General features: G+C 49.1%; 1 protein-coding gene across 2 annotated transcripts in view; it reads right to left on the bottom strand.

Moving 5' to 3' along the window:
* The window catches only part of MARCHF4 (membrane associated ring-CH-type finger 4), a gene marked incomplete at its 5' end in the record, with an annotated part of 101,977 nt that overhangs the window by 19,029 nt on the left and 56,621 nt on the right, over window positions 1–26,327 (bottom strand). The window contains 2 exons of one of the 2 annotated variants that reach the window (XM_080398750.1): window positions 942–1,134; window positions 10,176–10,337. In XM_080398750.1, the coding sequence (XP_080254876.1) occupies window positions 942–1,134; window positions 10,176–10,337 (355 nt within the window). The remainder of the gene's footprint in view (window positions 1–941; window positions 1,135–10,175; window positions 10,338–26,327) is intronic. The other variant, XM_080398751.1, reaches the window with a different exon arrangement.

The raw sequence follows: 26,327 nt of genomic DNA, 5'->3' as shown, positions 1-26,327 counted from the left end.
ACACGGGGATAATTTTTTCCACTCTCAGTTCCACCAGCAAAAGGATGTCACCAGTGGCTACTGTGCCAACATGTGGGTGCTGCCCATCTCTCTTTCACCCCGTCTGCCACCCTTTGTTCCTGGAGAGATGTGGTAGCTCCACCGGCACCTCATGAAGGAGCAGGATGATCTCTGCAGACCAAGCCTGCATCTCGTTAGCACAGTAGTGGCAACAGTGGGAGGAGTAGGCCTGGGTTTCAGCAGGCCCAAGTCCTGTGCTGGGAAGGATGCTGAAACCAAGAGCCTTTTGAACCCAGATACGAGGATGTGTGGTCCAGACCTCTCTTCCTGCCACTGGGTTTATTTTACTCCTGTACCCCAGTTTCACCAACTGCTGCTCTGTGATACAGTCTGTTCTACTCCTCCTGAGGGCTGAACTGGGGCTCCTTGCCTCAGGAGTGACTCTACCCACACAGGAGCATGACCTGGGCTGGTTGGGACTTGCAGCACCAGGGTGGGCCAAAGATGGGGCAGCCAACCCTGCCTGGCAGAGAGGCTGGGCTGGAGAGCCAAGGAGTTGCATGTGGAGAGACCCTGCCATACCCAACCACGAGGCAGTCCCTAAATTAGCTATTCCAGAAAGGAAGGAGTTTTTCAAAAGCCTTATACTCCCCAGCCTCCCCCACACCTCCCCACCCTCTTCTTGCTTTGAAAAGAGTTTTCTTTCTCTCTGGGGTTGCTGCAGGTCCCTCTGCCAGCCCAGCCAAGGAGACACTCTGGGGTTGCCCAGATGAGCAGAGAGGACTGTAAAAAGAGGTGCCGTGAAAGTAAAGAGGAGGAAAAGCCAGGGATGCTCAACCCAAGCTGAGCTGTACCAGCCAGCTCTCCACACCATCTCCTGCTCCCCTCCATGAGTGAGCGGACGGGTGACCTCAGCCATGCCGTGAGATACGATCACCCACCTATACAGACAATGTCCATGAAGCCGTACATTCCATAGCAGATCTGGAAGAGCAGGTCCTGGCGTTGCCATTTGGCCGAAGGACTGAAGGTCGACCAGATGAGCCACGAGATACTGGCGATGAGAAAGAGGGAACCCAGGATGGCCGCTGCTATCTGAACCTTCTCAATGACTGTCAGAGAGATGGCCTGCCACTGCAAGGGAAGGCAACAGGGAGAGGAGAGGGGACAAGGGGGAAGGAGGAAGAAAGAAGAGGAGAGATTAGTTACTTGGGGCACACTGCTGTTTTACATCATTGTGGTGGTTTGGAGATCTCAAAGAGCACCTGTGAGCATAGGTGCTTTTACCTGGTCCATATCTGGGGTGGAGCATGGCAGTTGTTCAACAGTGCATGGCCCCACGTTTCCTGACAGCATTGGTGAAGAAGCAATGGAGAGGAATCCTGCATCTCACCAGGAAAGCACAGAGACCTGAAGGAGGCAGGACAGGCTGGGGGCAAGACACCAAAAATAACATCCCCACGAAAGTAGGTCTGTGGTGGCCACCACAAACCAGGACATATTCAGTTGCTACCTCAAACAGAGGCCAGGCAGCGTCCTCAGCTGAGGCATCCTATTACCATGAAAAGAAGTGTCTCAGAGAGCCAAGCTTTCCTTTGGAGGCCTCCCATGAGCTGGCTCTTTGCCACTTTGTGAGATCTGACAGGATCACAGCACTAGGTAGGATCTCGCAGCAGCAATGCACTTCCCACAAAACTTGCTACAAACAACACAAGTTGCTGTGGTCAGGACACCCTGCCTTTAGGTGATGACACGTTTAGGCTGTGTTCCAAGGTAAACGTCAACGCTTCTTCCTCGGAAGAAAAAAATAGAAATAACTCCCCCAAATCCATTCACTATGTCAAATAGCTTTGTATAAGCTACGGTATAAATATCCTAAGCCCAGATTCCTTTCTGTCATCCAGCATAAAATGTCCCCACTCAGATTTACACTGCAGAGAGAGCTGCCCTGTAAAAAGCAAGAGCAGAAATTGCTTTCTTTAACAAGACTTGGGGGCATGGCCTGTAGCCCCTCCTGCAAATGAGAAATCAGACACGTAAACAGGCTGGGGAAAGACAGCCTCTCCTGGCACAGAAGTATATAGGCCACCTTTAGCTGTGAGATACATGCCCTTGAAATCTCAGTGGGACTGGCAGAAGGATAAATAAAGGCGGATTTCAACCTCCTGCAGGTATAGAGGATTCAGAGGAATTGAAAATGTTTAGCTTGGATTCAGCCCAAATCCAGTGTCCCTGTGAAGCGGCGTCTCTGGCGAGCCCTCGGTACCCTGCATGCTTGTCAGACATATCCTGGGACAGCGGGGTCACCCATCAAGCCTTGGTCCATCCTTTCGCAGGGTAAGAAAGGAGTTCAGTTGCTGGGTCCCCCTTTAATGCTCAGGCCAGCCGGGAGTTACCAGTGCTTTTTGGGAGGCAGGGAGGACTTTGAACCCTGATTGAAGGGCAAGAAGGACAACAGGTGACTTGAGCTGGTACAGGCATGCATGGCATTGCTACCAGTCCAACGACCAAACACCTGAACTGAATGCACTCTCCTGCAAAGGGCTGCCTTCGGAGAGGAACAGACAGGAGCTTCAGCCTGAGACTGAGGACTGTGGGTTGCAACTGGAAGGAGATTGCCTGGCTTGGCTCAGAGGTGAGCTGAAGCATCTGCCTCTGCCAGCCTTGCTCCTTGGCTTACATCCTGCAAGGGCAGGCAGCCCTCAAACCATATATCAGGGATGTGCAGCATCCATGAGGTAAGTAGTACCAGCTTATTTCATCACTGGCCACAGAGTAGATGGCCATAAGGCTGCTGAGCAGAGAGAGAGCTTGTTCCCTGCTGAAGCAGGACTTGGCTCAGCTAACCCCAGACCCCCTCCTGGGCTCAGCTATCCCCAGTCCCCTTCCTGCCGTCCACTCCAGCGGCTGGCGCAGCCAAAGGCAAACACCGAGCACTGGGAACACTTGGTGATCTCTTCAGCAGCTTGTTCCCACTCTGCCGTAGCCTGACCTGCTCCACGCCTGCACCAAATCCAGCCGCACAAGTGGCCCCTTTGTGCCACAAAGAAGTTGAGGTAGTGAACAGCCCTCCTCTTAGTGCTGGAAGCTTGGTGGTGCCAGTCGCAACGAGTCAAGGCTAGACGCAGGGGTGCTGGAGTCCACAGGAGATGCACCGCTGTGCAGCTCCTCTCCTAACATAATACAGAGCAAAGCCACCCAGCACCCATTGTCCCCAGAACTGGGTTCTGAGGGGCGGATCAACAGCTATGCTGTCCTCCCATCAGCTCTTCAGCTTCATTCTCAGCAGCACCATAAGCAGATGCAGGACAAATCTGCAACTGGTGCTGTCAGCTCGGAGGTCCAGGGCTAGAGGCATGTGGTGGGAGGGAGGTTGAGTATGTATGTGGGGTTGCACTTTCACCCCTGCAGCTTTCCCGGGATCTCATCTCCTCGTCCAGTCACTCTGGCAAATGCTGAGGGGTGGGAGTGCAGAGAGCCTGGTGCTCCATGCAAAAGGTTTTACTGTAGGTCTCCCATGCTGACCTGCGTGTGCCTGTGCCAGACAAATCATTCTGCATCATTTCTCTCTCAAGAGGAGGTAATGGACTGGCTCCTCACCATCTGTCTGGCACACTGCAAGGCCTGTGGTGGCAACAGGTTCTTCCAAGGCAGCAATTAAAGACAGGAAAAGAAGAAGGAGCTGTTTTCTACAGCTAGCAGCCACGTACACCCAGCACCGCTGCTTTGCAGAGACAGGGAGGCTTAGGTGCAGGGCTAAACACACTGTCAAAGGGGATGGGGCTCAGAGCACAGAGAAGTTACACCTAAATGCAACCTTCAAACCCCGCTCCCTTCAGCTGGGAACAGAGAGAGGCTGAAGCACAGGCAGGGACGCTGCCTGATGCTGCTCAGCTGGCGGCAGCTTCCAGGAGGTTCACTTCGGTGATAATGAAGAGGCTGGAGTCCATCAGCTGTGCCAGGGGGTAGGAGACTCTCCCCCGGCATCTGGCACTAAGTGGCAGTGACACACACAGCAGCAGTCCTGACTCTGTTTAGGAGGTGGCACTGGGGTGTGATTACCCTCTGGCAAGGAGGTAAATGGGTCAGAGCTGAACACTGAGGAAAATAACCAGCTTGCAGAAGAATTTAATATTTTCCAGAGAAAAAAAAAAAAAAAGTAATAAATATTGTATTTCCTCTCTGGCAACTCTGAGAACTGCAGTTTGGCATCCCACATCTAGCCCGAGCCACCAATAACCACAGTCATTATTTTTCATCTTTTAATTCTATTTTGCTACACATCTTAGGGTATGAGGTTTGCACAGAGGAAAAAAGGGTGAGACAGAAGATAAAGCATATTACTCAGTGAAAGCACAGACAGAAGGGTCGAAGAGCTGTTCAGAGGTGGAACGTGCTGATGAATTTCAGCTGCAGGAGCTGGGCCTGATGTGTCCCTGCACTGGTGGCCTCAGGAGCCTGCCTCAATCACTACACTGTGCCTCTCAAATTTTGTAACAGCCCTTAAAATATCGCCCATTTTCCTAACCCCTCTCCACCATTACGGCCAACAGACCAGGGATTTAGTAGATGACCCTATTGTCCTTGGGTCACTACTAGAGCTGCAAAGAAAGGTCTCGGCAATGCTGCAGAATCCCTTTACTGGCATGTCTGAAACCCCCAAAGCTCTTTGAATGCCTGGCTGCAGACACAGTCCCCTCCCTCCAAATCTCCAGCTCAAATGTTCAAACTCTAGCAAGGTCACAGGGTCAAGCAATCCCACCTTGTGGGGAGAAACCTAACACTGAGCCCTTTTTTCCTCATCTGATAATGACTGTTGAGTTCCAGGTAGCCGCTGAGCTGTACTGAAGTGCACCTTTAATAACTGGCAGATCATCCAGGTTGTCAATCAGGAATGTGACCTTTAGGCAGGTAGAAAGCTCTATGAATGCTCTGCCAGCACTAAACAGGGCAGAACTAAGGACTTGGTGGGACCAGAAAGCTTTAAAGGCTTCTGCAGGATAACAGGAGCAGCTTTGTGAGCTCTGGGCTTACAATGGCTTCACAGTGTGCCCAAGCAGCTCTCTGCGATGGCTTGCCACTTGTGCTGGAAAAAGGTCTCCATCCCTCCAGATCATTCTGAAGAAATGTCCTCATTCACTCAGGAGCTGTCTGTCTGAGCTCTGCTACTATCCCCCTTGGTTGAGCGCTTTGGCACACCACCCAGATGTGCACATGCAAAACACCAAGCTCTCTTGGACTGATTTTAGCCATTTCCCCATTTCCCCCAAATCGCAAAGCTCTGCAACAAAGATGCCTCAGAAAGGGCTGCTTAGGAGCCCAGGTCTGACATTTGTGATGACCTTAGCCACGGTCCAAGCTGGGACTGGTGCCGGCCAGTCATGTCACTCTTGTTCTCTTGCACTGTTTCATAACCTACGTGTTGTACTTGGGACAAACCTGTTTCCTTGTTTGCTTCAGTGCTTCTGCTCAGAGGCTTGTGAGTGAAAACTCCCACTGCCAATGTAACACAGATTAATAATGTCATTACTATAGTATTAAAGGTCTGATCTGTATTTCACTTTCTTTGGCACCAGCAGTCTCCAAAGGCTCCCAAGCACTAACATGAGCAGATCCAAGGCAGATATTTGCCTGCAGAAGGTATCTATGTCTTACTGCAGCAGCTTGCAAAGAAGACTTGCTTACTGGGAAAGCCTTCCTACACTCCTCTGAGAGCTCCCCCATGCCTGCCTCAGGCAGTTCAGTTTATTTTTATTGCTGTATCTGACAAGTCCCCTTAGTACGTATCATTAACATCCTGAGCTGTGCTAGTCAGCAATTTAATTTTCAGACCCAGGATCACAAGCAAGCAGGGTTTTTTCCCAGAAGGTTGGAGTGGACCATTCCCAGCACTGCTTCAGTCTGGCTCTCTCCTCACTGGTGTCCTAAAGCCCTGGCCATCCTCCTCGATTATCTGTTCAAGGATGGCTTTTCTTTTTATAAATTCACCAAGCGAAGTTATGCCACTGCTGTGAGAGCTTTCCTGCTGCACATTTACAGATGCTGTCACTTATTCAGATACTGGAAAGGCAACAAGGTGGAAGGAGGGCCCAATAGGGCCACGCAATGGAAGCGTGCAGTAATGAACCCCCTCTCCCCCACGTGCCAAAGCATCTGGTAAGAGTCAGGCTACAGTATGGGTATCCTACAAAGCCCCTGCTACGAGGCACAAGCCATGAAGTATCTCTTGCTGTGATTGCACCCATTGCTTACTGGAGCTGGAGCTCAGCAGGGACCAGCCAAGTTCATACTCAACACAGGTGATTCAGCAGGTTGGGACAACGAGTAAACATCAGTGAACTTGCCTCAAGCTTTTTAGCTCACGCTGAAGTTCAAACACCTGGGCACCTCAGCCACTTTTCTTGCAGGTGTGGGTGGCCTGATGAAGAGGCCATGTAAACAAGCACTCATCAGCTCTTAAGGGAGCATCACCACAGTCAAAATAGAGCTGGAAAAGAACTGGGACTGGATGCCAACCCCAGCACTGGATAACTGAGGATTTTTGGAGCTGAAACAACCCTCGATACAGGAAGAGTCAGAGGTAATGACTGTAAAGCAGAGCTGAACTCACTGAGGCTGCAGGCAGTTGTAGGTCTGGGAAGGTTAGTTCAAACGGATTTTTGATTTGCTAAAATCAGAGTGGATGTGGTTCAGGAGAAGGTACAAAGGAGCTGTATAGATGAAACTCACTGCAGAGTCCCATCATGGCAGGTACTTTGTCCACTATGCATCAGCACCAGGGTGTCCGCAGTACTATTACATGCTTCTGAAACTCTGTGTTTTCAGGGCCTTTTCAAAATCGTGGGCTTTGCACAAATATCATAATGGAGAGGAGCAATTAAAGCCTCCATGCCCATGACTTCTATCTCGGTGACTGGCAGACTGGAGATCAGGAGGATGGATGGGTGGTCAGACAAAAGCTCTGGGTCTTCTGGCTGCTCACAGCTGGTGGGATATTTTTGCTTATTTGCTGCCCAGCTGCTGCTTGGCCGGACACCTCTCATGTTGTTCAAAACCCTTAAACCCCCAGTCTCTGTGGGTTTGCAGTGTAGCTTTTACTTTTAAGGCTTTCACTTTTAAATGCTTTCAATCCAGGGATGGGGGGAGGTGGTATTAATTTATAGAGGTTAATTCTGCCAAAATACCAGACTAAAGGCCTCTTTCTGGTATGAGGCATCATAACAGCCTGAAGGCTGGAAGGAGTCTGTGTTAATTATGCATGAACCATCTTCCCTCAGCTGCAACTTCTCCGCCCATACCACAACTCTCCACACACATCTGGCCCATGTTGTGCTCCTAGGCACTCCAAAAAATGCCCAGCAGATGTCAAAATGGGCAGAGAAACATGCAGATCCCAGAGAACATGTGGGTGTTGGGTGTGCTGCTCTGCTCAGACCAATTGGACATGCTTCAGGGAGCCCAGGACCTGCCAGCTGCCTGGGTTTGGCTTCCCAGTGGTCTGTCATAGGAGAGGACACAGGGGCTAGGTAGGCCACATGGCTCATCAAAATCTAGCCAGGCTCAGAGCATCACCCAAACAGGTTTCATTTGACAGGGTGAGGTTTGTGTGGTCCTTGCCTGTGTTACAGTTTGTCTGGTATAAACAGACAACTATTACTTCCTACAGCTTTTGCACTCAAGAATCTGTCCTTGAGAAATTCAGAGCTTTCTAGTAAGAATAAAGCTGGGCAGAATTTCCAGCAGACCCTGGAGAAGAAAGGCCAGGGACTATTACTTTACTTTTGGAGACATGCTTGTATGTCCAGGTGCCCCCTGTTATCCACATGTGGGGTGAATACCAAGCAGAAAGGATGCTCTTCCTGCCCGCACGTGCTGCGAGACGTTATGGCACATAGTGTCAGGGCATCGCAGCCCCTGGGTCCTTTCTGCCTCCCTTTCCCAGCATCAGAGGCTGGTGAGAGCCGCTGAGGAAAGAGACATGCATGGTGATGGGTTATGGGGGGCTTGAGCTCTTAGTCCTTGTGGGAAGTCCAGGCCTGGTACATCAGCCACTTCCCATGGGATTTCACGTACTAGTGTAGTGTAGCATCTGCTTCCCAGAAATGCCTTTGTACTGGCACCAGTCAGGACACCCGGGCACACAGCTGTAAATCTATACACGCTGCATTTATTCCAGATCAAGTGGCTTTTCACTCCAGTTGCTTCTTCCCACCCTCCAAATCTCCCAGTGCTTCTGCAAGAAGTGCTGTGAAAGCTATGCCAGCAACACAAAGCCTCTGAGCCCAGGTTTTGCACGGTCCTCTGGGACGCTCGCTCCTGGAGCTGAGCTCTCTAACTCAGCTGCTCCTGCCACTCAGTTTTTGTGTTGATGGCAAAGGCCAGCAGATCAGGCCCCTTTCTAACACAGGAGCCCAGAAAGAGCAATGCTTTGCACAGGCTTTTGAACTGTGTGTGTGGGAGGGGAGCTTGTCTGTGGATAGCTCCAACAAGTTTTAGCTGAGTGAGGAGCAGGAGGAAAATCGCTGACCTGTTGTCCTGAGTCTCTGGAAGCATTTGGAGGTTATTCATTAAAGGCAGTGCTGGCTACATATGCACCCACAGACCTTCAGTGTTGCTTAGGATTGCACCCCTAATCTGAGCATTAGGGCACTCATGGACCAGCTTTCAAGAAACAAACAAATGCTGCTTTGTCCACATCACTCCTCCTGTGTATCAATCTGCTCTGTTACCAGAGCCAGGAAATTAAAACACCCTGGGTCTGGGGTTTGGGATGAAACTACTGATCTCTCCAGCCCACGGCACAAGGCAAATTGAATCAGGAACTGTAGGGACTTGCAGAGAGCAGGCAGTCTTATTCCTTGCCCCTAGCAAAATTTCCCCAGGATGCTCCACTAATTTCACTATTTCATTTAAGTCTGGAGTCCTAAATGGCTGTCCCTGTTTCCTCACTGTGGTTAGTGACCTCAGGCTTGGAAAAAGATACACAGAGACTGCAGTTTGGAGGGGAGAACAGAGCAGGAGTTTCCATTCCCCCTCTACTGCCGTACAACTGGGCACCATCACTAGCAAATCCTTGCCTCCTGTTAGAAAGCAGAGCAACCGGCAAAGAGCCAAAGCCCTCCACCAGATTCTGGACAAACCAACATCCTTACAGACATTTCCCCAGTCTCTAAACCACAGCATGCTGCTGTAACATGTCTCCAGTCCAGATGATGCTAATTAAGCAGTAGTGCCTGGATGTTATGTTCTCCTTACATCCAAGGCACTAATGGTGCTCAGCAAAGGCATTCAGCAATTAATTCATCTTCAGGTGTTGCCCCAGAAATAAATCAATAGCTATTAAGGATAATTTATACCTTTTTTTAACAGTCACACAGTCTTCCCCATTCTGAATCTTGATTTTAAATTACCAGCCTGCAGTGGGGCTTATTAAACCACAGTGCTTTTGAACTCAGAAGAGAAAGAAGGTGGGTCCTCTGATGCCTTTCAGAGCCACTTACACCAAGATGTGCCTTATCTCTTGTGTGTACATCTGTAAATGTCCACCAAGAATCAGGCTTGGAGAGATCAGAGCATCAGAGCCAACACCCCTTGTGCCATGCCAGGATGTATTTGATCACGGGGGAGCAGCGAAGTGAAAAGGGTGGCAAGATAAGAGAGCTGTAAGAGCCCTCCATCTGCCTCCTCTGCCCCTTATGCCAACACAGAGGAGGCTCAGCAGGAGAAGATCAGGCTTAATGGCACAACTATAGACACGTGGAGCCTCAGGATACTGCTCTGTCACAGACTGTGTGCTCCGTTGTAGCAAATTCTGTAACTGCTCCATCCTCATCCGCCCCTGGAGACAGTGGCATACCTGTGGTCTCCAGTGGGTGAACACATTGGAAGGGCTGTGAGGTGTTACAGCACTATCATGGTCACACTGGCATTTTCAACAGGAGGCAAGTGAATGTGGGAATGGTCAAAGGACAGCAAAAGCAGACTCCCAGAGGATGCCCCTGGTATCACCAAGCAAAACATGGGGGCTTCTTCGGACCCCCAACAACCCTTTTGAAGCGCCTCCGACATATAGATCGCTGTGCACAGGGAAGGAAACCCCATGCAGGTAGAATTCACTTGCTCCCAGAAACAAAAACAGAAATGAGAAAAAATAGACTTTGAAATGTCTCTAGTACCTTTACCTGCAGAGGGTTCTTTGTGCTTATGGCAATGACGTGATACTTGTAGTAACACAGCTCACAGCTCCAGCAGCCTCTCTCGCTAATCCATTTGATCAGACATGGCTGGTGTGTGCACTTCACTGATCCATCACATCGACACGGGCTCAGCAACTCCCCCTGAAAAAGAGAGACAGCACCAATGAGGCTCCCCTCCTCCCACAGGCACGGCATGGCAGAAGCTCCATCATCCACCCATTTGCTCTTTGTTCCTTTTGACCTGGTTTGGCTTAGGTAATGCTGCCTCCATCCATTTTCCCTCTAATAATTCTCAGCTGATGTGAACTGAGTTTGACTGGAGTGTAACAGTCTCAGATACTAGAGTCCTACATTTTTTTGTGGAAAGAGACAGCTGGGTAGATAAAAGATGCCTAATATTGCTGAAGGAAAAATTAGACAAACATAACTCTTACTAGTACCAGAGGTTCCACACTAGACCATAACCATTGGACACAGCTCTGTTGGCAACCAGATGCCACTGTTTCACCTGCTTTAGAAGGTGAGGTTTGGTGGGGATAGCTGCAAGGGAGCAGACTGGTGGCCTGCTCAGCCCAGGGTGGCTACCTCAAGCACAGACATGGCAGCCCTCAGACCTTCTGCTCAGGCTAGCTTGTGCCAGCTGTGGAGGTGCCGCTCCTCCTCGGGAGCTGGACCGAGCCCAGCACCATGTGGTACATCCCAGGACTTGCCAGGCAGTGGGCGTTTGCTGCACTAGACACAGCACTCGCCTTCCCCATGCCCCTGCACTGAAGAATCTGATTGTGGGTGGCAGGGGTGTGCTTTGGGTCCAGGTCCCTGTGAAGCCATAGCCTGGCAGGGCACAGGTCCTCAAAATTACACCCCACCCCCCCACCCCATCCACTTCTCCCAGACAGTCTGTCCCAGAAGTGAGTCATACTGCTGCGTTGCCTATAGGGCTGGCTATTTCCAGCCTAGAAGCAAGCAAGATGGAGAACAAATTGTGTCCTGGCTTTTATGACGGGCGGCCAAAACACTGAGCCTCCTGGCTTGTGTTCTGGTGTAGCTTTAAACAGGGTATCCAGGAAAACCCAGCATTATACTGATCCATCTGCTATCATCCTGTTCACGGTGGGACTGAATTCCTCTCTGCACACACATGCTCAGGAACTAATTTTACAGTCATTTGCCATTGCTTATTTAGGGAAGAACAGAGCCATTACATTTTACTCTCTATCTCTTAGTGTTTAAAAGCCAGAGTATAGACCCCAATAGTGTATTTAGCTGTGCTCCAAGATTTAAAAGCTTTTAAAGGCAGAATAAGACTATCTATGGGATGGGGAAGGCTGGCATAATACTTTCAGTGTTTGGGAGAGATCAGCCCCATCATTACCACTGACAGAGCACCAAGAAAACAGATCCTGGTGTTTGAGGCTGCTGGGCACAGTAAAAGACATCCATGCCAGCTACCTTGGGTTAGGAAACCAGATCCTGATCTTGCTAACCCTGGTAGGGAACTGTCTACCTTTCAGGGTACCACATCAGGTTTCAGGACCTGAGGAACTGAGTACCATGCCGGGTGAGAGCGATACTTTTTTTTTTTTTATGAAGCCTAATGCAAACATGTTAATCATTTCATTTGCTTCGGCTAGGTGACCTAAAAATGTCATCTTCCATGAAGTTTTAACAAAACTGTAAATAACTTTTTATATTACAAAACCAGGCTCACCTCTACCTGTCACTTGTTTTCATTAGACACCGGAGAAGATGCAAAGGGAGAGGGGGAGCAAGGAGGGTGTAGGATCCATGAACCTTTTTCACCTGGAAAGGTGCGACAGGAAAAGCCAGAAGAAGGGAAGCAGAGAAGGATTAGATGGGAGGAAGGTGCATGTGGGAAGAAGCACTGACATTTGGCAGCGCTCACTAAACCTCTTCCACACCAAGAGCTAGCTTGATACAAGGACTGCTCTGTGCCTCTAGTCCACCCTCCTCATCTCAGTCCCTGGTGCTTTATTTTCTCAGCAGCTTCACTCCTCAGCACACAAGTGTGAGCCCAGCACAAACGGGTAATGCAGAAACATCCTAGCTCTACAGCATCCCTGCCTTTCCACCCTGCTGCACACTGGGGTCTCCTGCAGGGCTCAAAATGGCAAGTGAGGGACCTGGGTTTTATCTAATGAGCAGCTGGAGGCACTGGTGATAAAGGATCAGGGGTGGGGCAGAACGGAGCAGGAACCAAGAGCAACAACCTCCAAGCAAAGGCAGAAGAGAAAAGCTGTAGCTGCTGCCTGAACTCACGTTGGCTTCTTGGGCTCTGTAATAAATGAGCCTGAAATCCGTGCTTGCCTCTTCACAGCCAAGGACTGTTCATAGATATCCCACACCACCACGGGGACCCAGTTCTCCTTCCCTAATTGGGATGCTCTGGCACAGACAGTCCTGCCAGCTCCTGCAAGAGCTCAGGACTCAACTGTGGAGATGGATCCCCCAGTTTCTTGGTTTCTGCAAATCCAGCAAAACCCTGATTTATCACATTTTCTCCAGCCGTGTGAAATATTACATCCTTGTGTGCAGCGCACAGCTATTTTTGCATACTGTGAAGCCCAATTCTGTCCACAGCAGGCATTCATAAAACACTGCCACAAGCACACACATGCACATGCACTCCTGTACCAGCAGAAAAATAAACACCGGGGACATATTAAAGGAATAAATCCTCTATACAGCAAAGAAGGCGGCTGTACAGCGAGCTCAGGAGCAGTCCATTGGCTGTGATACACATGAAGGATTCTCTGCACAGAGACCTCTGCTAAAAGCTTCATGGACACAAAAGCAAGCCCAAAATGAGGTGCAGATCACAGCAATTAGAGATGGAAATCAAATCCCCGTGCCCATTTCTGTAGGTTTGTAGAAGATGGCTCTGCATGACATCTTCACCAGTGCTCCAAACAACAGCATTCCCACCAATTCACTTTGGGGACTGCTCTCCAAAGTCCCTTTGAAGGGTGTACTTCCCGACACCTATTTTTGCAATCTTCCTTTGTAGAGTTCCATCCCATCACTTGGATCAGCCTAAGCAGCATTTCTGCTTTGTCAGCAACAGAGAAACACTCCCTGGCTGCAAGCTTCATCCTCAGCTTGCTCAGTACCATCTTATTCCCCTGAAACAACTAAGTGGACTTTGGACTCAGGGCACCTGCCTTTTCTTTTTGTTGTTATACAAGTCTAAATTTGGGGTTATGTCTGTCTTGGTTTAACCCCAGCTGGCAACTAAGCAACACGCAGCTGCTTGCTCACAGCCCCCCACCCCCAGCGGGACAAGGAGAACAGTCAGGAAAAAGGTAAAACCTCGAGGGTTAAGAACAATTTAATAATTAAGATTAATAATTAATAATAATAATTGTAATGCAAAGGAGAGAGAGAGAGGGATAAAACCCAAAAGGGGCGGGGGGAAGCGATGCACACTACAATTGCTCACCACCTGCTGACCGATGCCCAGCCAGTCCCTGAGCAGCGATCGGCCGCCCCCAGCCAACTCCCCCCAGTTGAAATACCGAGCGTGGTGTTCTATGATATGGAATAGCCCTTTGGCTAGTTCGGGTCAGCTGTCCTGGCCGTGTCCCCTCCCTACTTCTTGTGCCCCTCCAGCCTTCTCGCTGGCAGGGCCTGAGAAGCTGAGAAGTCTTTGACTTAATGTAAACATTCCTTAGCAACAGCTAAAAACATCAGTGTGTTATCAACATCATTCTCATACTAAATCCAAAACACAGCACTGTACCAGCTACTGAGAAGAAAACGAACTTGTCCCAGCTGAAACCAGGACGATGTCAAAGGTGGAAGATCAGAGTTTACAAAAAGGGAATGGTGCTCTGGCTTCAGCCATAACCCTCTCAACATAAGGATGAAATATCTTCCCTATATATTACTCTTCTGTGAAAAGTAGTGTACTAAGCAACTCTATATAATATTCTTTCCTTATTTCTGGCTGTGATGGGAGCTTGTCTTTAGAAGCAGCATGGGCAAGGCCAGGCTGAACTGGCTTTACCCCGAGGAGGCTGATACTGCTGGAGATGAACCAGAAGTGCAGGTCTGTTCCAGCTCTGTCCTCTCCTTATGAATTCCCAATCTGTGCCCATTGAAATACGTCAAAGTAGTTAATGATTATCTTGGCCCAGCTATTTTAAGCCTGCTGGGAGGAGTTCTGAGAAAGAATGGGGAAAAAAATTGTTACCAGTGCATGCTTCTGATGCTCAGTACATCTAGGGAGAAAATAACGACGTTGGGAGCAGCATCACCCCTGTTGCGTGCTGGTCAGTGTTTCGCTTGGCCATTTTATGTCTCATTTACCAGTCCTGGGAGCACATCCACATGTTGCTACCAAAGTTGCAGCTGCTCACCCGCCCCCAGGCAGTCACGGGATGTGTTTCCCAGGCTTGTTGTTTCAACTATATGAATTAAGTATAGCCAATTTACCCATCCAGTCTCCTTTGAACACGGCAGGGCTGGGTACAGTGGTGTCGTTGGGCCAGGATGTGGTCTCCTGAACTCTCCCAGCTCCAGCTGTGCTGACCTACATCTGCTGCCTGGGCTGTTCCTGAGCACCAGCGCAGGTGGAAAAAAGCTACATTAGCAACATCCTGCTACCACAGCTATTAAAGCAAACATTTTGAAAACCAGTGCAAGCTGTACAGCAAACTGGGATGGCTGATGGTGATCTTAACAACTGAAGCTTTTCTTCAGCTGTGTGTTTTCTCTGCTCAGGTGTACAAAGTAGTGTCAGCCATCAGCATCACCCACAGGACCAGTGCCCTGGACCACAGCAGGGCAGTGAGAAGATGCTGAAAGAGTCACCCACATCAGAAGGGCTACCATCTCTCTCTGAGTATGCACATGCAGCTGCCACTGCTCAAGGGAGTAGCTGCACATGTGGATCTGACCACTGGCATTTATCTGCCTTGTTTAGAAAAGGAAACTAGGGATATTTAATTTCAGGTCTTCATCTAGGTCTCCTAAATACACTTAAATCTTCATATTGAATTTAGATGCAATGGTAAGTTTTATCATGGCAAATAAATGCCAAATGATTCCTGCATTAGGAACATAATTACAGAGGAATTAAGTCTGCTGGCAAATAGAAACCCTTTTATTAAAAAAAAAACAAAACCAGTTACAGAGCTGGTAAACTTCAATAAACACGTCTAATGACCACTCTTTCTTCACACACACTTAAAAAAGCTGCCCCTCCATCCCTGTAAACTAAACACACATGTTACTATCAGAATCTCAAATGCTTCCTGAGTACCCTCCTGTGTGTGAGCACTGTGCCAGCCAACAACAGACAACAAGGGAAGGGACATGAAATAAGTATCTATGTGTGTGTGTATACGTATATGTATGTAAACTGCATGAAATTCTCCAGCACCGGGGGGGATTGATGCAGAGTATGGACTCTGTGGGCTTATGTTTCCTGTGGTGTCAGGACAGCACAGGACACAGTTATGTACAGGGCTTTCTGGTGGGGTGGCATCTCCCCAGGGACCCCAGCAGAGAACAGGGTGTTAACCCCAATTTCTGTCTTGGCAGCAGTTCAGAGAGACTTTCTGGGTGTGTGTGTGTGTGGGGCGCGTGTGTGTGTGGGGTGTCCCCCGGCTGGGCAACTCCCTAAAACCTGGGGAACCTATAGGAAACTTTATACGAGTGATTATAAAAAGAAATAACCTTGACTCCTTGCAGCTCCCTTCCCACCCCCAGGTGCCACCACTGCTGCCATGCCACCTCTGTGACCAGGATGGGCTCATCCCACAGCTCCCCTGCAAGACCGGGCATCCCTGTGGCACGCAGAGGCGGTGCTGCCCCATGCCAGGCAAGAGCCATGTGCCCTGCGGTGCGATGAGTGCCCCTCGCCTCAGCAGCCAGAGAAGAGGCAGCCCTGTAAGGGACTGGAGAAAAACCCTGCTCTGGACAATTACTTCTGTTGCTAAGCCACGGTTTTGAGCCTGCGGCTGCTTGACTAAAGTTTTTGGTGTGGGATCTTGGCCTGGCAGCTCCCTGGGGCAGGACTACATCTCTGCGGGGCTCTGGCATGGTAGAGGAGTGGGTCCCTCTCTGGGGCTCCTCATCCCCACAACAATACAAGTGAGCAGCCACAGCTGGGCACAGCAGTCTGGGGGCTCTGAGATGGGGGGGGGGGGACAACGACGACAACAACTACGACACAGATCTGCTTTCTTTGTGGTTTTCTGCAATTTTTGATAGGTATTAGCCATTCTGGCAGCCCTGCAGATGGGGCATTCACCTCTTAGGGGGCAATGACTAATGTAGGAACAAAACACAGGTATCCCTCTGCCTGCAGGCTGGGTGCAAGCTGAAAGGCAGCTCGGCTTTAATGCATGCCCTTGCTCCAGCAGCTATCACACAAGCTTTGGGCTAGTCTCAGCTATGCCACCAAAATAGGAGTAGAAGAGGTTTGTGAAAACCTGTTCCACCAGAACAAAGTTGAACTTTGCCTGAAATATGGAATAACAAAGGATTTCCAGGAATTACTTATCAATAGCCCAAGGAGCAGAGAGCTTAGAATATATAGATCACAGTGGGATATATTTGCTTTTCTCTCTACAGAAGGATTTGCACAAGAAAAATAACTTTACTTAGGTGTTCTAGAGCCCACTTCATCCTAATGTCATTGAACATGTTTTTGATTAGCTGATTTAAGTAATTCTTACTAAATGTTGCTCAGTTGCAAGGAATCAAAAGGCAAGCATCTCAAATATCACCTGCTGTGCCTCATCAGGTGTGATAATAGCACCGATTAAGTGAAGAGCCTTCAGTGCATAGAAATCACAGTGCTACGCATGTGAAATCAAGATACCTGAATACCCCTGAGCACTTGGGTGTTAGAGCGAATTTAGCTCCAGAGTTGTCCTGAATGCAGAGCAGAGCAGAGCTGTCTCAGCATCCCAGAGAAGTGTCCTAGTCTGCAGCTCTTGGGCTTTCACTCAAAGTATCGAGCCTTTAAACTTTTGGAGATTTACTGCAGACCACATCCATTTTGTGAGCTAGAAAAATCTAGTTCCTTCCAAAAGAGAAATCTACTGTTGTTTCACTCTGGTTCTTCTTAAGTAAAAATTAGAAGTATTTAAGACAACACTTAGATTTATTCTGTGTGAGATACAAGAGTGAGTTCAGTTTTGCTCCCTAGGATGCTGGGGTAACTCTGATGCAACTTCATGAAGCCAAACAGCTCTTCAGCCCAAATCAAGTGCCCTTAAGTTATGGCTTGTTGTAATAAATTTTCAACGAATGAAAGAGCTTTTCCATTACTTTTTTTCTTTTTTTGTACAAATGGCCTTTTCTATTGAAAAAGCCTTAGCTAAATAGAATTCTTCTAAATACACATCTTCTTTTTCACGGAAAAAAACAGATAGCAATTATTCCTTATTATCTCTGTTCCTGGGGGACCTTCACCTTTCTACTTCTCCAGTCCTCATCAGATTCATCAATGCATATTTTAAAAGTTCAAAGTACAAAGTTAATGCTTTCAGCATGCAAGTACCATATAATGCAATTCTTATCAGATATGTGCTCATAATTCAGCAAATTGAACTTTGCAGCTACTTCCCTGGGAAGCTGTTCATAAAGATACTCAGCTAATGGCCATTTCAGAAAACATTATGCCATCAGCCGCTGAGGAGCAGCCATGGAAAATCCACAGAAATGGATGATGGTTTGACTCTCGAGATGATAGAACCCACTTTGAAAGATAGTGAAACAAAACAGAGCAATAGAATTTTTTTCTTTCCTCTTTTTTTCCCCAAGAAAGCTGAAAACCCCTTCAACATAAGAGCTAAGAAAATCTTAATTCTGTAATATCTACCTCATCTTCCCCCTTTCTCCATGAACAAGAAAATGGCCAGGTGCTCTTGGCAGCCTTACAGCAGTGAGATGCTCCTTTCAGAAGTGCAGCAACTGCTAAGAGCTACTTCGTGCCGGTACCATCAAGCTCATCAATGAAGGGGAGTGGAAAATTACAGTACTGCAGGATTTGGGGGTTCCCATCTGCCACAGACCCCCAAGGGACCCAGAGCCGGGACTGAGGGCAGCGGGGTGGGGAACTTGGGGAGATGTGTGGGCATTCAATAAGCAGAAGCTAATAACAAGGTGCGGACAGAAGTGCATAGCCTGACTCCAGTACTCAAAGGCAGTATTTCCCAGCTGGGAGCAGAGCGGGGATTTGGCAGGAGGGGCTGCCCCAACAGGTCTCGATGGGATGGTTATGTAAGAGCTTTCCTGCTCCACCTGGGCTGGTCAGGACCCACAGCTCTGAGATGGAAACCCTCCAAAGCCATGGGTTTCTCCAAAGCAGCTTGTGTCTCCTGCCATGCAGGGCAGCACCGGGATGGAAGCAGCCGCTGGCCTCGGGTGCATCCGGGGTGAAGGCTGCTGCTGGGGCTTGCGGCCAGCCTGGCATGGGGTTGAAGGCAGAAGCAGTGGAGGAGCAGTGAACTGGGAGACAGCACATCACACACAGGGCTGCTGCGGCAGCCAGGGAGCTGTGATATACAATAATGAGCATGGTTTGTTTACTTTTAGCTTCAGCAGCCCTGCAGGACTGAGCTGTTTCATTAAGACGTGGCCTGATCCGCTTTTCCTTTCTGCCTCCTGGACTCAAGGAGAATATGCAATTACAAAGTTCACTCATGTAGAGCCCTTCAATTACTGGGTAACTCTGTTACGGCTTTTCCAAATGTTACGAGACTCGTGCAGAAGGACATGACATCTGAAGTAATTCATTTTTCATCTGCCGATTAGCAGAAATTAAAATGGTTCTCAGAACATCCCAATTTATGTGAGATCAAGTTCCTTATTACTACAGACTGTCTTAGTGGGGAAGGCACTTCTTTTTAACATCTCGTGCAACCCTGCAAGCAGAGATGCTGAACAAAAATATGTGAAGGAGGCAGCAGAGGGAAGAACAGAGGCCCTCAGGGACCATGGGTGGTGGAGCTCCAGAGCCTTGCATTCCAATACTGCCATACGGTCACTCAAATGTTTGGCGGAAAGTCAAAATGCTTGCTGGCACAAACATGCACTGGAGGCAGAGGCACTTCCTTTGGAAATGATGTGGTTACGGAGTGAGGCTGAACTGCCTTTACTGGCAGTGAGCTAAACACCAGCCATAAATATAAAATGTTTCTTCAGCAGGTATCTGCAGAGAGGGCAAGTGGAGCGGCAGCAGAGCAGCCACCCGCAGGCTGCACTCACGCAGCGGTAATGGATACCGCTCAGGAACCCCAACAGGCCAAACCAACCACCGCTGCCCATACCTCACCAGTGGGATCTGGGGAAAGACCCACGCACGGGGCTGGGGAGGAGGTGTCTGCAGGGCTGGCAGCTCAGGGTCATGCCACAGGGAGTCAGGGGGCTGCGAGTTAGATGGGAGAGTCAGTGGCAGCGTGGAGCAGCTGGAGCAAGTGATGGGATAAGGGAGGGGGTAAAAGCAGGGAGTCTCAAACCACTTGGCCACGACAAGAGTGGTCACTTTCCCCCTTCACTTTCTACTTTCAAGACATCCTGCGTGCTGGAAAAACAGGTGAAGTCCCCCGGGGAAAGGCCGGGATTAGGAAGCGGGTAAGCACACTCTTGCTGACTCTTAGCACCATCCTCCCCACCCACCGCAGGAACACGGTCCAGATCTTACAAACCCTTAGGCCCACTTAGTTGAAGTGCAGCAAAAATAAAAGGAGAACTGGCAGCTTAATCCCCAAATCCCCTTGCCTTGCATGACACCTTTCAAGCTGAGAGCAGCTCAAGAGGATGGAGCTGAAGGTACTGGTGGTGCTGGCTGCACTGTCCCCAGGGGAAGCTGCACAGCAGTAATTCTGATTTCTCAATGTTGCCCTGGCCAAAGGCCTCCTGTATAAGAAGCTGAATGAATCCATGTGTTCCAGGCCTTGCCTGCATGTATCGCTTGCTGAAAAGCCTTGTGTTTTCCTACTTCAGCTGGGGAATCCAGCTTTCCCTTTCACAGGCAGAATATAAATCAGGGAGGTGAACAGGTAAAAATAAAGGTAAGAATAGCCATAACATCAGTAAAGTGGGCTACAGAGGCCATTTTATGATTTTTCTTTCAGTCTTCTGTTTTGCACAAGAACAAGGCCAGGTTTAGTGTGTGCGTGTGGATATATAAACAGTGCCAGGGCTCTGAGGTTTCAGCACTGTCAGTGTAAAGATATTAAGCATTACATAGGGCTGATTTATTATCTGACTCTGCAATGAACTTTTGAAGATATACTGATTTGGCAATTTGCATATTAAAAAATACATCAACACCGAGGCAATGTCAGATGCTACGCATGGCTATGTTCCACTCCAGAGGTGGCTAAATTTCAAACAGTGGCCAAATCATTTGTATCCTTCAGCACGAAAGATGCCCTATTGAAATATGAATTATTACCCTTGCTGTTGTTGGTCTTTAATGTGCTTTGTCAGATTGCTTCTCCTGCTCCCTCCACATGGGATTTGCTGTATCAGATACAGAATCTGTTTCTGCCTCATGAGGTTCCTCCTACCATACCTGGATTAAGTTATTTAACTCAGTAAGGTACGTCCAGTCAGACTGCTGTGACAGGTCTTCCAGCATCCTCCTTTAGCCTGCAGGTAGGCTGCCTTCCTCTGAAACAACACATCTCCTCCGTAACAGCTTACAGTTCCCTTAGTGAGTTGTGCCTCCACACAGGAAGGGTCAAACACCTGTTCCTGGCCAGGCTTTTCTTTTGCCTTGGTAATGAAGCCAAAGGCACAAGCAATGAAATCAGTTCTCGGCACGCTCTTGGGCAGTGTTGGGAACGAAAAGTTGGTGTGCATCGACCACAGGCTTCAGCCGCTTGAGCTGCACAGAGACCCCACTCTGCCTCTCTCTAGTGGTGGAGATTTTATTGTCTTTCTAATCTGCAGTCAGCTTCTAGGATGGGATTGTCCTTTACATCCACCCAGCTGCTTTGCTCCACTTCCTGGTACACCAAGCTAAGAGCAACATGGAAATATGCTGCTGGGCCAGCTTACTTCCCAGACGATGACCTGCTATACTTCTGGCAGAACTACTTCTTCACTACTGTTCATGCCGCATCGCCAGCTGGGCCACTGGAGAGAGAAAAGGGAAGAGGGATGCTGTTCCCATTTCTTTGCCTTGGGTGTCACAGGTGCAAAGTGGCCAGGGCTGAAAGTCCCAAGAGCTGAGATCTTTTAGTGCAGTGCTCCTGGGCTTTGATATGCCAGGAAGATTTTAAGAGGTTTTTGAATATTCCTGGGTTTTTTTTCTTGCCTTTGCAGAACTGGCATTGGTAGAGAGATGAGCACAGAAATGAACACTATTCACAGATGTTTGTTACCTGGAAAGAGTCCAAATAATTGTTGAGATTTGTGTTCGGGGCAGGGTAGTGTGTAATCAGCTACTCATCTGCTCTTTGGTGCCAAATGCTGAGAAGTTGTGTCTGCAGAGGCGAAAGCATTCAGGCACGACTAAAGAAACTCATTACCCAGCCATCACCCTTCACAGCGATGCTCCAGGAATGGGAAATATCTGTGGCAACCACAGCCACTCCTTGTGGGCTGCAGCTCAGTGGGAAGCACAGCTGCCTGTCAGCATGGGCAGGGCAGGTCCTGGCCCTGGCTCTCCCTCCTGCAGCTCCGCCGATGACATGTTTGGGGTGGGTTTGGGGCAATCTCCATGCGGGGATCCTTGCTCTGTGTACCAGGGTAATGACTCTTATCCACCACACACAGGGCCAACTAGAGACCACTTATCTGTATTTATCAAGGGCTTTAAAATCTTGAAATAAACAAGGTTGAGAATAAACGTGGCTGGCCACTGGTCTGCATGGACATTGATCGTCACTGGCTGCCTTTGCCACTCTGGCAGTTGGAGGGTTTTCCAACCTTGAGCACTGGGGCAGCTCACGTCTGCCCTGGAGAAAGGTCCTGCCCTTTGCATTAGCCCTGTCCACCTGCAGGCACGTTTCAGTGGAAGCTGTCCTTCAGAGCCCCCTGCCAGCGTTACATGAAAGCAAACAGCCTTTGAGGGAAAAGAAACTACCCCACACATCAGCCTAGGCAGGGGGCTTCTCTTATTCAATACGTTTACACACAAATCCTCAGTCTGACTTTTGTGTCCTTGCTGAAAGGACTGGGAAGTGGGAGATTTTTTTAAACTTCATTTCCAGAACAAGTACCTCCAGCTACCACGTAAGCCTCTGTGAAATGCCAGTGCTCAGCAAGGTCTCTGGCTCTGGAGATGGCAGAGCAGGGTTGAGGTGCCTTGGCAGAGACACAGCACCTGCATCCATGGCTCCTGCCCAAGCCGTGTCTGCCTTCACCTCTTGTATCCACCCATTTCCACAGGCAGAAAATTGACTTGGAAGTTTTTTTTGAGTGGCAGCAAGTGGGAAATGAAACTGGTGGTGCCTGCCGGCAAGGGTACTTGCAATCATCCGGAGAAGCTGGAGGACTTCTGACAGCCCCAGGGCCTGGCAGGTGGAAATGCTCCTTCTGTGTCCTCCAGATCCTCTCCTTCTGCTTGGCCACCATCCCTGGCTTCTGCCAGCAGCAGGAGAAGCTGGGTGGGATCTCTGCGTCCTGGGCTTCACTGTTCTGGGTCTCCAGCAATGTTGCCCTCCTGCTGCTGGGAGGAGAGCAACAGTGTTTGAATTTTTAAATTAATTTATTTTCTTTAATTTCTTTGGAGATGTCAGAGACAGAAGTCTGCCTGGTAACAGTGCTGATGAATGTGAGCACACAGGGGGCAGGTCTTGAAACATGCTCTGCTGCACTGCCATGTGTTTCAGGGCTGGCCCTATTACAAACAGAGAGCAGGGTGCCCAAGTCATTCCTTGACGTGACGAGCTTGTTTTCTGGTTAAATTAATTGCTTAATAGGAATAAAATAATAATCCAAGCTTGTGACTATTAGATCTGCCCATCATTACAGAGGGGAGCTTGCCTCCCTCTTTACCTGATTAGATTGCAAGGAAACAGGGACATAAGCTGAGTGAGAATTTCCCCAAGGTGAGCCAGAAATACAGGCACGTTTGTCACCACAGGAATGATTTTATTTGCACAGCCTGCAGGTAACTTGCGCCATGTGAAAGCAACGCTCAGCGCTTGAGCTGGAGTGCATGAAAGGGAAGGCAGAGGGGAAGCGGTCACCTCGGCAGAATGTGATGAAAGGGAGCGAGGTGTGAAACTGCAAAGGAAACAGAGACGCGGAGAGCTGTGGTGTGAGGAGTAAACACAGGCTGGCAGCACGCGTGGAGCCCTGCCTGGTGCTGCCTGCACGCTGGCCGCAGTCGATAGCAGCACCGGCTGTGCAGAAACAGCCAGGCGGCAACCCGGGGAGAGTTGTTATTTCATTTTCCCTATGAGGCAGCGGTAAACTGCTGCTAGGACTGAACACGTTAAAGTCACACCGCCTCAAGGCTGCCAGCAGATCCAGTCCTGCCTTGACCTGGGTGATGCTTTGCCTATCTGCTTCAGGCCATGGGACTTTGGGCAGGCGACCTCAGGGCTGATTACTTGCTCATCGTCCTGGGGCACAAGCTCTTCAGAGCAGAGCTTTGCCCTTTCCCCAGCTTTGTAGAGACCCTTGCACTTTGTTTTCTGGAAGCAAACCCAGAATTTTCCCTGCACTATGAAACAAGCTTAGATATGCAAAGGCAGTCACTCAAACCTGCCTGCCTGAGTCTGCCATAACCTTTCCTTTCCTCCCTGTCTGCCCTTTACATCACCTCTCCACATACGCTGATTTCTCCTTTTTCACCCTGGACTGTCAGGAGGAGATGGCAATAGATGACTTCTTATGCTGTGTCACATCCACCTGCACTGTTCTCTCGGGGGAAACATCATACTGTACAGCCATGAAAGATGATGGGAGCAACATCGGGGGACAGACAGGGATCGAGGGCCTACAAGGAAAATGGCCTACAAGGGGAATGCTGTTATCCATCATGGGTGCAGGTTCACCCAGGCTTTTTGCACATTGACACTCAGTTACAGAGATTGTCACACATAGAAAAGCTTCTCTGTTCCCGTTGGGCAGTGGAGGTAGGATCCTAAAGTGCCCTAAAACATGAAACAGCACCATTACAGCCTTTCTCTTTAAAAATTAATATAAAATGAAAACTAAAAGCATGCTGGCTGAAGTAGAAAACATTGCCAGGAGCCCAGCTTCCTAAAATATAGCCCAGGGAGAACCTGAGACTTCTCCAGCTCAGACCTCCTCAGCAGGGACCACACAGCATCACAGCCTACCCACAGCTTCTGCAGCAGTGCACTTCTCTAAAGAGCATCGCAGAACTTCTTCCACTCAAGCCTTCCCCTTAACTTGGTTATTGAAGACACCCAGGGAAAGCCATTTGGCTCATTTCCACAGTCCTGTCCCTCATTATCAGACACACCTGAGCAGCCCATGTGCACCCTTTAAGAGCAGAAGTTCAGGGTTTGAATGAGGTGGTAGGGTTTCTTCATGGGGGGTTCTGTGCAGTGATCCCATGAGTGGAGCCTCTATAGCCAAGTTGCTTCTCAGAGCAGCTGTGAGGAGGTACTTTTTAAAGCCTCTATTAAAGCAGACTGGTGGCCGAGCATAGGCTTGCTGTGCGTTACATAGACATGAGAGGGTTTTGGTGGCTCTCTGGTGCTGCTGGTGGCACTTAGCAGAGCTGGACAGTGCACAGTCACCCATCTGGGTGAAAGCTAACCAACCTGGGAAAGTCTTTGTTGGGGCCAGGGCAGGAATAGATACACAGAAAGGAACCTGTCCTTGGAAGCAGGGTGGAAGGAAGCTGTGGTGCCTTTTAGGCAGCAATGTTATGGCCTTGATTTCACTTCAGGGGGTTGTGATATGTTACTCTGAGTCATGCAAGATTGGTTTGCCTGGTAGAGTGACAATGTTAATCTGTACCGCTGCAGCACTCTTCAAACTACCAACTGCAACAAGGTCTTTTACCATCTCATACCAACATACTCTTTGTGCCAGTCCACCTGCTGCCTTCTCCTAGTCTCTCCTCTCCCAGGGTGCTCTCTTCTCTTCACTTCTTCCTGCTCTCTCTTCGTTGGCTGCCCAACTACTTAACAGAACCAGCCACAGCTGTACCCTGCCTACATCAGCCAACTCGCCACCCCTGAAGCCAGCCCACAGTTGTATATTATCGATGCTAATTAACCCAACTTCATTCCTCTACACTGTGCCTCCCTTCTAGGAGGATTAGCTTGCCAGTCTTGTGGTCTTATGAATAGCAGGTGCCACTGATTTTTCTCAGCCTCCCCTTCCCCTGTATCCTCTGCTTGTCTCTGAGTAGGCATGCAGTGCCTGCATGTGCTCTGTGAGCTCATTCCCAGGCATGTATTTTAAGTGTTTACTAACAAAATGCAAATTAACTGTATTTCTAAATCACAGCTATTGTCAGGGGGAAGAAAAATAAAAAAGTCACCAGCAGCCTGCAGTGCCCAGAAAACACCTAAGCCCACCATCAAGGAATTTGTGCATATACATACACCCAGGCTGGGCAGCCCCAGGGCTACTTTGGAGCTGTGGGGACAGAACGGTTGATTCTGGTCCACAGTGCAGGCAGGTGCAAGTGGAAACATGAGTTCTGAAGTGATCTGACTGGGATTCTTCCTGCATCCACATTTACTCTGCATGTTTCTCAGGTACAAAGTGTCTTGAGCAAATTAATGGCTGAATGTGAGCAGGGAGCTGGCATGAGCTTTTTAACATGATGCTAAATGCATTTTATCTTTAAGCTTTTGTGAATCAGAAGCTCCTCACAGTTCTCCAGTCCCTAGAGAAGACTTTCTGCTCTGCATAGCACAGAACTAGAAAATGGGACTGCCATAGATATAAAGAACGGTAGGCTCTGTATCTGGCCTGTACTGGACATGTGTTTTCCTGTGGGTCAGACTAGTTTTTTCACCTGTATCAGTTGAGCTGGTGAAATCCATTAGTGCTCTCTACAGACCTCGCCGTGGAACACAGCGCTGCATGGAGAACTACATCGCCCTGCCCTACCCCCAGGCTCACAGAAACATGCTGTTGCCACGTAGCAGCCTTTCAGGTAGGCATTCACTTCATTTCTGTGATTTTGTTATAATTCTGTGCTTCTGT

The sequence above is a fragment of the Falco punctatus genome (assembly GCF_963210335.1).
Source record: "Falco punctatus genome assembly, chromosome: 8".
Taxonomy (NCBI): domain Eukaryota; kingdom Metazoa; phylum Chordata; class Aves; order Falconiformes; family Falconidae; genus Falco; species Falco punctatus.
This window is presented reverse-complemented; position numbering and strand designations above follow the sequence as displayed.